Source organism: Anabrus simplex, chromosome 8 (genome assembly GCF_040414725.1).
Source record: "Anabrus simplex isolate iqAnaSimp1 chromosome 8, ASM4041472v1, whole genome shotgun sequence".
In the NCBI taxonomy this organism is placed as follows: Eukaryota; Metazoa; Arthropoda; class Insecta; order Orthoptera; family Tettigoniidae; genus Anabrus; species Anabrus simplex.
This window is the reverse complement of record NC_090272.1, coordinates 30,456,814-30,470,867: the sequence shown is the minus strand read 5'-3', so window position 1 is coordinate 30,470,867 and position 14,054 is coordinate 30,456,814. Positions and strand designations below refer to the sequence as shown.

Below are 14,054 nucleotides of genomic sequence, written 5' to 3'. Positions count from 1 at the left end.
CCAGCGATGGCTTGCGAAATGAAAGTAAGCCAGGCACCAGCGAATTGAGGCCATGCAGTCTAACCCACTTTGTGCGCAAATTCTCACTTTTGCAATACATCCGTATCATTGTTACTCAATTATAGCGCACGTTCCCCTGCTCTCTATCGAGAAACCGAGGATTTCCCGGTCAAGCGTTTCTCAAATGGAGTTCGGAATGTAACGGACTGTTGTTACTTTCCAGATGTGTAAGGAGTTTGGGGTACTAGTTTATATTTTATTTTGTGGTAAGTATGGCTCACATTTGTTTGATATGCCATTCTTTTATCCTGGTGTCTTAAACACATTTTTAGCCTTTTTTGTAGCGGTTTTTATTACTAAGGAAGTCAGGTTATACAGGAAATATTAGATTAGGAAATTAAGACTTAAACGAAGTAGACGAATATTGTTACTTGTGTAGTAAAACAACTAACGATGGCAGAAGTAAGAACGACATAAAATGCAGACCGGCACAAGCAAGGAAAGAAATTTACTCACTTCGAACATTGATAGAGCAATGAGAAATGTGTTTTTGAAGACTTTCTTCTGGAGCGTGGTACATGGACGATAACTAGCTCAGAAAGAAAGAGAATAGAAGCTTTTGTAATAGGATGTTACAGAAGAATGCTGAAGGTGAGATGGATAAATCGAATCGCGAATGAAGAGATACTGAATCGAACTGGTGAAAGGAGAACGCTTTCGCTAAATTTCCACAACAAGAAGAAGAAGAAGCAGAGTGATAGGACACATCTTAAGACCCCAGGACTTGTTCCGTTGGTTTTGAGGGAAGTGTAGGCGGGTAGACCAGGGTATGAATATGACAAGCAGATCAGAGAAGATGTAGGATATAGTGGTTGCGTAGAAATGAAAAGATTAGCATAAGATAGGGTGGCGTGAAGAGCTGCATCAAACCAGTCTATAAACTGATGACTCAAACAACAACAATGAATATTTCAGTCATATTTGATCAAATAAATGGTATAAATAGTATGTTTTTGGGCATATTATGACTGTTCTAGCCATTCTGTAAATATTATTCATATGCTTTGTGCTGATGATGTCAAGTGACTTTGGTTATTTTAGTTTCCATTTCCTTAGAAATGTGTTGTGGTTAAATTAAGTTTGAAGGTAACGGATTACTCTTATTCACAATACAATATTTTTATAAAATACATATCTTTCAGTCGCAGGAGGCCGTGCGGAATCATCATTCCGTGATACAAAAAATAATCGCCTTGTCCAAGTAGAAACACGGCCGAAAGGAAGGAGCATCTACATTGTAACAATAAAAGGATGTACTTCTAGGCTTCTAGAACGAGTCTGAATTATAACATTCGCTACCTTGAGCGCTTGATGAATTACTAGCAATCGGTGTCTCGGAGGAAGTGGAGAGCGAGGAATCTGGGAACATGTGTAAGATCTCTAGTTAGAATGATGTGTTTGTAAGGCGTTTTATCACCTAAATTATGTGTCTTTTACTTCAATTCATTGTTAGTAATTTCTGCAATTTTTATTTCTTTACTTTTGTTAATCTACGAGAGAACACTGAACCCACTGTTACAAACTATTTTGAACAGCAACCAACGAGGCTCAAGTTTTTGTTCCAACAAAATGTGAGTTCAAAGGCAAACAAAGGACAGGACAGGGCAGGTCACGCTCGCCACATTGTGAATGTTTTGTGGACGGATCCAGGTGTTCGTATAACAAAAGACGAGCATTTACTTCAGCCATAAGAGGTTAAAAGTTTCTGGGGTTGGGTGGGGCGGGAATTGTACTTGTACCTCACCATCCTCAGTTCATTTCATGAATTAGTTAAAATATTTATATTCACAAAGAAGCCAGCATTTCGCTAATTTTGAAATGCCAATGTTTTGCCTCCATCCATCTGAAGCTCAGGATAGCGTGTTGAAATCTGGCAGTGGTGATGGTGATTACTATTTTAAGAGGAAGTGCAACTAGGCAATCATACTCTGTTAACAAAGAAGGTCCGATCCTTCGAAAGATGATGGTGTGGGCAAAGGGAAGGTGTGAGTCCCCTAGATCTCACAAACCTAATACCGTCGAGGTCGGAAAAGAACAAGAACTGATCAAGGGAGGTCGGATAGGATAGATGAAATAGTGAGGAGCCTGGCACCAGTAAGTGGAAGCAATTTGCTTTACGTCGCACCGACACAGAGCTGTATTATGGCGATAATGGGACAGGAGTGGGGAGGAAGCGGCCGTGGTTTAAATTAAGGTACAGCCCCAGCATTTGCGTGGTGTGAAAATAGGAAACCACGGGAAAGCGTATTCAGGGCTGCCGATAGTGGGGTTCGAACCCACTATCTCCCGGATGCAAGCTCACAATTGCGTGCCCCTAACTGCAGAGCCAACTGACCCGATAAAGACAATTCAGCTCCGTGGTCGCTAGTCAATGCTTTGAATTTGAGCACACGTGGAGGAGAAAAATGTGTCTGAAATCCCTACAACGAATAACAATAACAACAACAGAGGATAAGGAAGAGTACTCGGTAACAATAATTCTAAGAAAGCCAAAAGAGGTGACAAGGAAATTCCTTCTTTCTTACAATGCATAAAGAGCGTAAGATAATACCAGAAGATTACCGGCAAGATCAAGTGAAATCTAGATTTTTAAATAATGCACTACAAGAGCCAGATCCTACATCAATTAAAAATTAATCCCCTGTCAGAGGAATGATACAATAAAATAGATATCTGTTACTTAAGACAAGAAGCAAAATTCCCAGCCTTTGTTTTGAGGTATGTTAATCTACTAACACAGACGAGAATGTGGTTTTTCCTGGGTTTAGCCATACTTATTCCACAAGTAGATTAAAACTGTCTCCAACTATGTCTTGTGCAGAGTTCCTCAGTGTTCAGGAGATTATCTCCTAAGAGGCCAAGAGAGCACGAGATCCTGTACAGTCATTGTCTACTCTATAAAACTTTTACATATATGAATACGCAGGCTCCTGCTTTTATGAAACAAAGTGCCAAGTGCAACTGAATGTGTGAGATGAAAAAGGAAAATAGAAATCCATATTTTGGTCAAAATATACTGAAATGGTCATTTCAATACGGAAACGAATCCGATGATAGAAAGAAGGCCGATTTTTCTATACTGCTAAAAGTATTTGCTGGTTGTCCGAAATTTTTACTGACCTGACAGACGAAGAAAGAAAACAGTCTTGGAATACACTTGAGGTAATGCGCCAAATCAGAAAGTACAGTAGAACCTCTGTTAACCGGAACAAAGGGGGCGGGAAAAGGTGGTTTCGGATAATGAAAATTTTGGATGATAATTAAAATATCATTTTTGTAGTTAAGGAAAGTTTTTTTCACGTTTTAGATCAAAGTAAATGAAAATCAAAATATTTTAATGAACCATAAGTACTGTACATGTTTAGAAGAAACTATGCTCCATAGTGCAGTGTTCTCCCTAGGACCTTTTCAATGGGCGCACCTTTTTACAGACCGCCCGGCTAACAGAACCAAGATATGTGCTAGTTAGCCTACATAATATTAATGCATATTTGAGTCAATGGGTGTTCCAAATTAAAACGTAAATGCTGTTAAACAGTTAATTAAATGACAAATCTTCATTATCATCAGTTTAGTTTGACTGTCGCGCGCGCGAGCGATGTCTGGACTAGCGTGGAATCGCATGCGAGTACTCGATTCCGCAGGTCGTTTCAAACCCGTATGGTACACCACAGGAACCGAGTGGTAAGCCCTGGTGTTACGAGCTGCAGAACGCTAGAAGTTCAACATACTCTGTTATGTCTCGTTTCTGATAGCACCAAAATAGTTCAGTTATGCAGTTAATGTTTATCTGCCCAGAGGGGAATAAATTGAAACATTGCCCGGCTACTCATTCCTGCCACCCGGCTGACGAAAACTTCTGGGGAGAACACGGTGCATATTGCACTATTTTTTGAAAAAGTCTACTTCTTCTGGTTTTTCTTTTCACATCGTTTTCTAGCCGTTACGTCACACCACTGCTTCATTATCGGAACGTCAGAAGGCTTTGATTAGTCGCATTACAAACTGAGTTGACAGTGGAGAAGGGAAGGAGGCAGTCAATGTCATTCCGCTACTCACCTCACATATGAAACAATGTTCCTTCAATTCGTTTTTACCGAAAATATTTATTTTCGGTCGTTTCGGTTAAAAGTGTACCGGATAACAGAGGTTCTACTGTATAACCAAATTTAAACTGAAGTGGTTTGCGTTCTTTAAATAATGAAAGATTTGAAAAGCGAACAAAACTTCTCAAATTCACCGATACACAATGTTTACTTTCCATGAAAAAACAGGGGCTAATAACTAATTATGAGTTTACTGACGATTTAACCAGTGATGTTGAGGTTACCATTTCTACTGTCAGAGAGTACGAAGGGAAGGTTCCCATAAAGAAGGAAAAGCTCGAAAATGTTGCTAAAAACACGCATTCGGTTCCTGACCAATATTAAATTTATACAACAGAACTTATTGTGGCTAACTTGTAATGAGGATCAGAACAGAAATTTATGTTTCAAGACTTTTCCTTACTTTGATGGACTTTTGACATGTCTACATTTTAAAAACTAAATACAGTCTTGTAATTTAACTAGAGGACAAGAAAAAAAATCTTATTTTCACTATAAACCATGAGGGCTTTGAACGAACATTGTAATATTTTTGTGCAGTATTGATTTATTTAGCAGTGTTATCCAATTGAGTTAAAAAGATTTCAACATACTTTACTCCAGTTCAATATAGAATATGTTTGTGGATATTATGGATCTTATTTCCTAGGAATTATTTTGTGGTGCAATGAAGATGACGTGTTTCGCGATCAGTAACTTGTCAAGGTAGAAACGACAAAAGAATGTTAGGAAATTAGCCAACTTGTTGCTGATCTTCTAAGCAAATTTTGGACAATACTTGATATCATTTACGGCATATTTTCAATATTTATGTGATATTTTGGTATTGGTAACAGGGCAATTCCGTGCATATTTCCAGGGTTTTTACAAATAGTAGGTCACAAAATTCCAAGCCCCAATGATAATGAATACTATGTCAACGGAAATGTACAGACGCTCAAAAGGGAATGGCCGTCGTCCAGGTGGCAGGTTCCCTATCACTTGTCTTTCTTAAATAATTTGAAAGAAGCTGGAAATTGACCAAACATCTCCCATGGTAAATTACTCCAGTCCCTAACTCCTCTTCCCCAACGTTGTCTTCTGGAATTCTAACTTCATATTACGATCTTTGCATTTAATTCAAGTTTATTCGTCTACTAATGTCATTCCATACCATCTCTCCACTGACAGCTCGAAACATACCGCGTAGTCGATCAGCTCGTCTCCTTACTCCGAAGTCTTCCCAGCCCCGAAATTTGCAGCATTTTCTTACTTTTTTTTGTCGGAAATCAACCAGAACAAGTCGTTCTGTTTTCCTCTAGATCTGTTCGCGTTCTCGAATGAAATAATTCTAGTGAGCGTCCCATACCCTGTAACCATACAGTAAGAGGGTCTTACCAGTGACTAATCCGCCTCTCCTTTACATCCTTCCTACAACCACTATTGCCATTGTATATTCCTCGTATCAGACATAATTATTGCTACTGAGAAAAGTGTAAACGCGAACATATTATTTGCAGAATGTAATAAACTCTATACCGTCATCTTACTCAACGATTTCTTACCTTTTTCTACCAAATGAGACAGTAAATTCAAGAGGATATTAATCTGGATCTGGTAAAACGAAATCTCAGCGTTTAAGAATCACAAAATACTGGTGTATATATCGAACTGTGGCTTCAGGTAATACTTATACATAAAACAAGTTCATCTGCAAATTTTCAAACCTAATAAAAGTCATAAAAATCACATTTCCAAAAACCTGCAAAAGATCACATTTCATTTACATTATATACACAACAATGAACATTTATTATACGATGTACAGAATGTTCCATACATCTCATCATCAGTTCTGTTAATTTCATAGATTACGAGGCTATTACTACATTTGTAAATTCCAATAGGCCTACTCTTTCATTCAACTTATTCAAAGCAGAAGAGAAACAATGAAAACAAATTATCTGAAATTTTCTGTACCAAAGAAAGGAACCTTTTTGTTTGTTCTGATACCAAAATCTCAGAAAATATATTTGTCAGTGGCATATTTCGATGTATTCTGGACGGGAACAATTTTGAGCCAGATTTGAAAAATGCTGTATTTTTTCACAGCGTCACAAAAATACAATTGATAATGCAATGCTCTTTAAGTAGTTTTGCTTATAGTAAGTGTACTGGGGATTAAAATAACTTATGAACGTGGAAGCCTTATATCGACCCTCTAAATACGCCACTGATTATAAGAGACACTTCGTCACTCGTAGAACAAACAACTATTATCTTGCTGCTCAAGATGTAATCTAACATTGAACGAAACATTTGTACTTGTGTTGAAGTATGAAAAGGGAAGGATGATACATGAAGAAAGGAAGTTATTCCTTTAAAACGTTGACTTGAATGTGATTCCATAATATTTTGCCAAAAAATCTGAAAATATTAACATCATTTATGATAATTTTAAAAGTTTCATATCCGAATATTTCTTTATCATCTTCTTTATGATAGAAAAAAGTTTTGTATTGTGCCTTTGCTGGAGGGACCTAGTGTTTACAGTGCACTATGTCTTCTGGTATGGGCTAGAGCAATTTTGTTACTTTCATTGATCTGTCTCAGCTTTACCCTTAGCTTTGACAAAATGAAAGTGACTGAGGTATGAGTGATGCTAGTAATGCCATTCCTTCTGCAGCCAGTCCCTGCTATGAATGGTGTGAAAATGTTGCTCATAGGGTCAGTTGGTGCATGCATTTCAGTGGGCTTGGAAGACTGATATGTACAAGCAACTTCTGGCTCGGTGAGGAAAGCAACGGGAAACTACCTCATTTTCCTAGTACGCCTCTTCAGTCATGCCTAGGCCATCTATGACAGCTTATGGCAGAACTGTTGAGGATCCAACCAGCCTTCGGGCTGAGGACTAAACATACATACATACATATTAATTTAGAAAATTGGAACAAAATTTCTAGTCATATAAATTGCTCGATGTGTAAATTTGCTCTCTCTAAACGAAATAGTGTTTTTTGTGTTGAGAAATGAAACTGAATCGCTCCATTCCCTGGGTTTTATTATTTTCCTTGTCAGAGGGCATATATATTTCTTTATACCTCATACCACGCTATAAATTATTTCTGCCATTATCAGAAACCAATTCTAAGGGGGAATTTGTAATGATCGAAGAGAATGTTTCAAAAATCAATTCCCCTTCACTGAAGTACGTTTGTCTTACATAAGAGAAACTGAAAATGAGAAGCATAACACTCACAGACATCAGGACATGATGTAATGAATAAGACGCAGTTTTGGAACAGCAAGGCTCCAAATATTTCAAATCCACGTCTGCGTGTTGGCGCGTAAGAAGTGTAACCTGTCTGATAACTGGGAAACGTCTTCAAGTTCCAGTTCCTGTATAAAAGGTTGTCTGTCTCGAGGGAAGGGAATCAGTACATTCACCCTGGACAGGTTTGAGAATGGAACAACCCTCGTTTCCAACTAAGAACTCTGCGATGATGATCTAAAAAACGTACCTGTTTGGCTGAACGTGGCAGTGCATTTCTCTGTGTGCCTAACTTTTCACAAAAACATATGTGCCAAGGTAGCACGCTAACATACAGAGCAACTTATTTTTAGCCGGAGATACCAAAAGTTCTTCGTCCTGAAGCCGCTTATGGAACACCAAAGTTTCCTAAGAAACTGCAGAGCCAAACCGCTGGTATTACAGTATGATGTTCAACGGAGGAAGGGGGTCTTAGAAATGGTTTCTTACTGGTGATTTTGGCGACAGTCAGCTTTCTTTAGATTATTTGTAATGTCTGAGGGCGTCTCTTTTCAGTTCAGATTAAGTTAATTTATAACCGTTATTCTATCAAATCACATTCAAATATTTGAGGAGGTAAAAAATATGATGATGTTCTTTCAAGAACGAAACATGTCAAGTCTCTTTTTCAGGTATAATACTGTTACCATGTGTTTCTCTTTCAGGCACTTTATAATGTTTTACTCAAAGTTATAAGACTCTAACAAGTTATAAATTATTTAGAAATGTCACTATGTGCAAATTTCCAGATTAACTGAGCGGGTGGTCAATTTAAAGAAAGTAGTAAAATATAGATTAATCAGGAGGGAAAACATACAATTAATTACGTAAAATATTTAAAATACTGCTATAAAAAGACATAAAATGATATAATAGATTAAATACACAACACAAAGTGGTAAAATACCTGGAAGAGAAAGAAAAACATTATTTGATGACACACACAGTAATCGTAAGTTAAAGGAAAAAGGGACGTTACATATTTCGATGGTCAAGGAAACGTCTAGAGACTCAGGGAATATTAATTCTAGTTATGAAATAACTCGTGAAACAAGTATTTAAGTGTGTTTAGGAGGAAGTTTCTGTTGTGTAAATTTCAGATACAGTTAACTGTGGAAATGATTTCAAGTGATTGCGGTTTTCATGAACAGAGAATGTGTTGGATGAAAAAACCCAAGTTAAGTTTTTAACTCAAACTGGGCAGCACGTCTGAAGAAACCAAGAAAAGGAAGTTTGTGCATATATTATTTAACTGCTGAAAGTTTTTACCTCCTGCACGTAGTTGCCTAAGCATAGTGTTGTGGGGGGAATTCATTAGATAAGGTGTTAAGACCTTGAAATGAACACAAAGCCCCAAATCATTGCCTTACAGATTACGTAGCTTGCACATATTTTTTGCTAAAATGGAATTTCAATTCAACAGTTTAAAATGTGTCCAGCGTTGCTAGCGAGAGAAATAATGGAGTATTTTCAACGTATAGGCCTACATTCGAAGTCAAGGGCATATACAAGGTGTTTCAAAAACTTAGGAAGTAATCGGAGTGCGAATGGTATGCCTACACAGGAAAACAACACAAACCTACGTCCTATAGTTGATCGTTTACAAGTAATAGACATGATTGGTATGCCTTTGCTGGCAGGACCTAGTGTTTACAGTGCACTATGTCTTCTGGTACAGGCTAGAGCAATTTTGCTACTTTCATAGATCTGTCTCTGTCTTATCCTTGGCTTTGACAATATGAAAGTGACTGAGGCATGAGCGATGCTAGTAATGCCATTCCTTATGCAGCCAGACCCTGCTATGGATGGTGTGAAAATGTTGCTCATAGGGTCAGTTGGTCCATGCATTTCAGTGGGCTTGGCAGACTGATATGTAATAGCAACTTCTGGCTCGGTGAGGAAAGCAACGGGACACTACCTCACTCCTCATTTCCCTAGTACGCCTCTTCAGTAATGCCTAGGCCATCTATGACAGCTGATGGCAGAGCTGTTGAGGATCCAACCACCCTTAGGGCTGAAGACCGAACATACACACATACACACATGATTGGTAGTGGCCCAACCTGGCACACCCACTTCGAGTAGCTGTTTGTGTACAAGAGGTGGTCAAAATGTGTCACAAGTTTTCGGCTACTGACCACCGTATTGTCAAGTGTTATTCGTGATCGTGCTCCACGAATCTTACGTTTGACTAGGGAGGAAGAACAGACATCGCCGAGCTCGTAATAATTAAATGGTAAATGTTCGGCTCCATGGCTAAATGGTTAGCGTTCTAGGGGGTCCCGGGTTCGATTTCTGGCCGGGTCAGGGATTTTAATCTTTATTGGTTAATTCCGACGACTCGGGGGCTGGGCTTGTGTGCCGTTTTCATCATTAGAATTCATCACAGGTAGGGTCCCATCCTCACAGACGTGCAGGTCTCCTATACGGCGTCAACTCGAAAGATTTGCACCAAGCCTCCACACGCCATTAAATTAGATGGTAAATTAAATTATATACGCGACCAACGCAGAATTTCTGGCTCCAACATTAATAAGAAGTATCCCCTCAGTTCCAGCTGATAACATTAACGAAAACTATTGACGAAGAGGAATGGTAAGATGTTTCTGTTTGTGGGGATGGGACAGGTGAGGATACGACAAAGAGAGAGCAACTTTCCACTTTACCTGATTGTGACGGCCAGGATGACGATGATCAGTCCTACCAACAGCATGGCAATGAGTACCCCGCAGATCATGTACACACTCTCGTTGGGTCCATCTGCAACACAAGAGGACACAATCTGTTTAAGTTCTATTATATTAGGAGAGCGGCAAACAGGGTTGGGAACTTGCACGGAACCAGCTCCAAACCTTGACAGAGACACAGGTGGGGTTGTGATACTTGCCCAGAGTAACGCGGACACTTTGTATAGGCCTACTAAACATCTGAATACTCTTTTTAAACCAAGGGACTCATGAAATATGTTTTGTATTTAGAAGTATTCCGATACAGGTACACAGTAGGTCTACTCCATTTTAAACTGACTGTATAACAATATAAAACATGAACACTAAGGAAAACAAATAATAAAGTTTAACAAGGACGGGATAACGACATCTTTAGAAAATAAATAACAAGAATTACAAAATCAGATAAAAGTATATGTAATCATGCCCGTGTGTCTAGTAATGTTCTGGCCGTGTTGTCAATAGAGAATCGAGAGTATAAATTTAAGTTTGGTTTTGAAGAAATGAAGTATAGTGGGAAGGCATGGATGAAATGGCTTCATAGAGTAGTAAAATTAGCATGGAGTGTTGGTAAGGTACCTTCAGATTGGACAAAAGCAGTAATTGCACCTATCTATAAGCAAGGGAACAGGAAGGATTGCAACAACTATCGAGGTATCTCATTGATTAGTATACCAGGCAAAGTATTCACTGGCATCTTGGAAGGGAAGGTGCGATCAGTCGTTGAGAGGAAGTTGGATGAAAACCAGTGTGGTTTCAGACCGCAGAGAGGCTGTCAGGATCAGATTTTCAGTATGCGCCAGGTAATTGAAAAATGCTATGTTTATGTTTAGTAGATCTAGAGAAAGCATGTGACAGGGTACCGAGGGAAGAGATGTTTGCCATACTGGGGGACTATGGAATTAAAGGTGGATTATTAAAATCAATCAAAGGCATTTATGTTGACAATTGGGCTTCAGTGAGAATTGACGGTAGAATGAGTTCATGGTTCAGGGTACTTACAGGGGTTAGACAAGGCTGTAATCTTTCACCTTTGCTGTTCGTAGTTTACATGGAACGCCTGCTAAAAGGTATAAAATAGCAGGGAGGGATTCAGTTAGGTGTAAATGTAATAAGCAGTCTGGCCTATGCTGACGACTTGGTCTTAATGGCAGACTGTGCCGAAAGCCTGCAGTCTAATATCTTGGAACTTGAAAATAGGTGCAATGAGTATGGTGTGAAAATTAGCCTCTCGAAGACTAAATTGTTGTCAGTAGGTAAGAAATTCAACAGAATTGAATGTCAGATTGGTGATACAAAGCTAGAACAGGTCGATAATTTCAAGTATTTAGGTTGTGTGTTCTCCCAGGATGGTAATATAGTAAGTGAGATTGAATCAATGTGTAGTAAAGCTAATGCAGTGAGCTCGCAGGAGATAAAGGCTAATTTAGGAATGAACTCGATGGATGAAGCTGTACGCATAAATCGTCTTCGGTGGTGGGGTCATGTGAGGCGAATGGAGGAGGACAGGTTACCTAGGAGAATAATGGACTCTGTTATGGAGGGTAAGAGAAGTAGAGGTAGACCAAGACGACGATGGTTAGACTCTGTTTCTAATGATTTAAAGATAAAAGGTATGGAACTAAATGAGGCCACAACACTAGTTGCAAATCGAGGATTGTGGCGAAGTTTAGTAAAGTCACAAAGGCTTGCAGACTGAACGCTGTAAGGCATAACAGTCTATAATGTATGTATGTATGTATGTATGTATTTATGTTGAAGAAATGATAGGAAATGAAGATGTCAGGGCATTTGCTGTTGTGGGAAGTGAGTAGAACTGGGAGACTACTAACACATGTAAAGCGATGTGCACTTACGAGTACCATTAATAATTCTGTGAAGAAAGCAGAGATCTGTGTACTGCAAACGTTTACTCAGGTTCAAGATGTTGAAGAATGACAGAATTTGTTTGGTATTAAACTCTCTCATGTTCGGATTACGGTCTTTCACAATGAGCGCAAGGAATGAGAAAACACGGTTATTTTTTCTGATATGATGACCAAATGGGGGAGCAGAAAGAACAGGAGTAGAGAGAACATAACTACAGAAATATAATTTAAGAGAGCCGCGCTGAGTGGCTCAGACGGTTGAGGCACTGGCCTTCTGACCCCAACTTGGCAGGTTCGATCCTTGCTCAGTCCGGTGCTATTTGAAGCTGCTCAAATACGTCAACCTCGTGTCGGTACGTAAAATAACTCCTGCGGGATTAAATTCCGACACCTCGGCGCATTCGAAAACCTTGAAAGTAGTTACCGGGACGTAAAGTATTAATATTGTTATTATTATTATTATTATTATTATTATTATTATTTAAGAGGGTTTAAGTCACGAATTTCAGTAAATCTGAGTATAAGTCCAAGAGACCTAATGATACAGCATAGTTTTTGGTCTATATGGAAAGAAGATTTTTTAGAGTCTTGTTTTACGTCGCACCGACACAGATAGGTCTTATGGGGACAATGGGACGGGAAAGACCTAGGAGTGGAAAGTAAGCGGCCGTGGCCTTACTTAAACAGCCCCAGCATTTGCCTGATGTGAAAATGGGAAACCACGGAAAACCATCTTCCGGGCTGCCGACAGTAGGATTCGAACCCACTATCTGCCAGATGCAAGCTCACAGCTGCGCGCCCCTAACCGCACGGCCAACTCGCTAGGTTACATGAAAAGAGAAACTGAGTTTGCTATCATGAATTTTAATAATTGCAAGTGGCACATTGTCATCTTTCTATCGTGTGCAATGAACCATGAATTCTTATGTAGAATCTTTACAATTTACATTAAACAGATTAGGTTAAGTAACAGTGAGCAGTTCCATAGTCAAAAGATTTCCTCAGCTCTCTCGAACACGAATAAGAGCAACCCCACATCACCAGATTGAGTCTCGTACAAGTGCCACTAACCTCAGATGTCCCTCGACAATGAGCATTCCGTGCAAGTGTCACGAACTCCAAAATCAGTGTTCAGGACACTGTAATTATCGTTTAAAGTTGTTCTAAAAGCATAGAAGAGCTTCCTCCTGTTCAGGGCTGTCAACTTCAAGAACACACTGAGGAGCCAGGCAATTCAGTTTCTAGCAGAGGTTCTGACAATATTAGACTACTAACTGAGACATTTTCTGATCCTTAATTAAATAGTTAAATAGTTTCAAACACTTTTAATGTATAAAACATGACACTCATTGCAGTCTTCGTGGGACATACAGCACAGGAATAGCCTTTGCTAAAATGTCCTATGACTATCAGGGATGTACTGTTCCCTTTTCTTTGCTGATGCCTTCATACTTCGAAGGTCTGCCCCTTTTCTACTTCTCCTCTGATTAGCGATAGTAGAGGATGCCTGCTCAGTTGTACTTCCTCTTAATACAATAATCACTACCATCACCATCTGTATGTTCGTGAATTTTCTTCGCGTTTATATCTCCATGAGCATGTTCTCCGTATGCGCAGAACATGGAACATTCACACGTTGTATACGTAGCGTCAAAGCAAACAATTGCATAGACATGCGTCATTTTCCGACACAAGAAAGAATGTCCTTCAACCTACACATCTGTGTACATAACTAACTCACTTCTCCCAAGGCGTTTTCACGACGACCCATTCAATTTACAAATGGTTTCCTACGTCTACGAACAGTTTTCTTTCCACTAATAAGCCGCCTTTGTGGTGTAGTGGTTAGTGCGATTAGCTGCCACCACCGGAGTCCCGGGTTCGAATCCCGGCTCTGCCACGAAATTTGAAAAGTGGCATGAGGGCTGGAACGGGGTCCACTCAGTGGAGGGGGTTCGATTCCCACCTCTGCCATCCTCGAAGTGGTTTTCCTGCGTTTTCC

General features: G+C 39.3%; 1 protein-coding gene across 3 annotated transcripts in view; it reads right to left on the bottom strand.

The window, feature by feature from the left end:
• Positions 1-14,054, bottom strand: part of LOC136879258 (uncharacterized) — a 673,981-nt gene that overhangs the window by 18,535 nt on the left and 641,392 nt on the right. For all 3 annotated transcript variants that reach the window (XM_067153070.2, XM_067153071.2, XM_067153073.2), the window contains one exon: positions 10,122-10,215. In XM_067153070.2, coding sequence (XP_067009171.1) covers positions 10,122-10,215 — 94 coding nt within the window. The remainder of the gene's footprint in view (positions 1-10,121; positions 10,216-14,054) is intronic.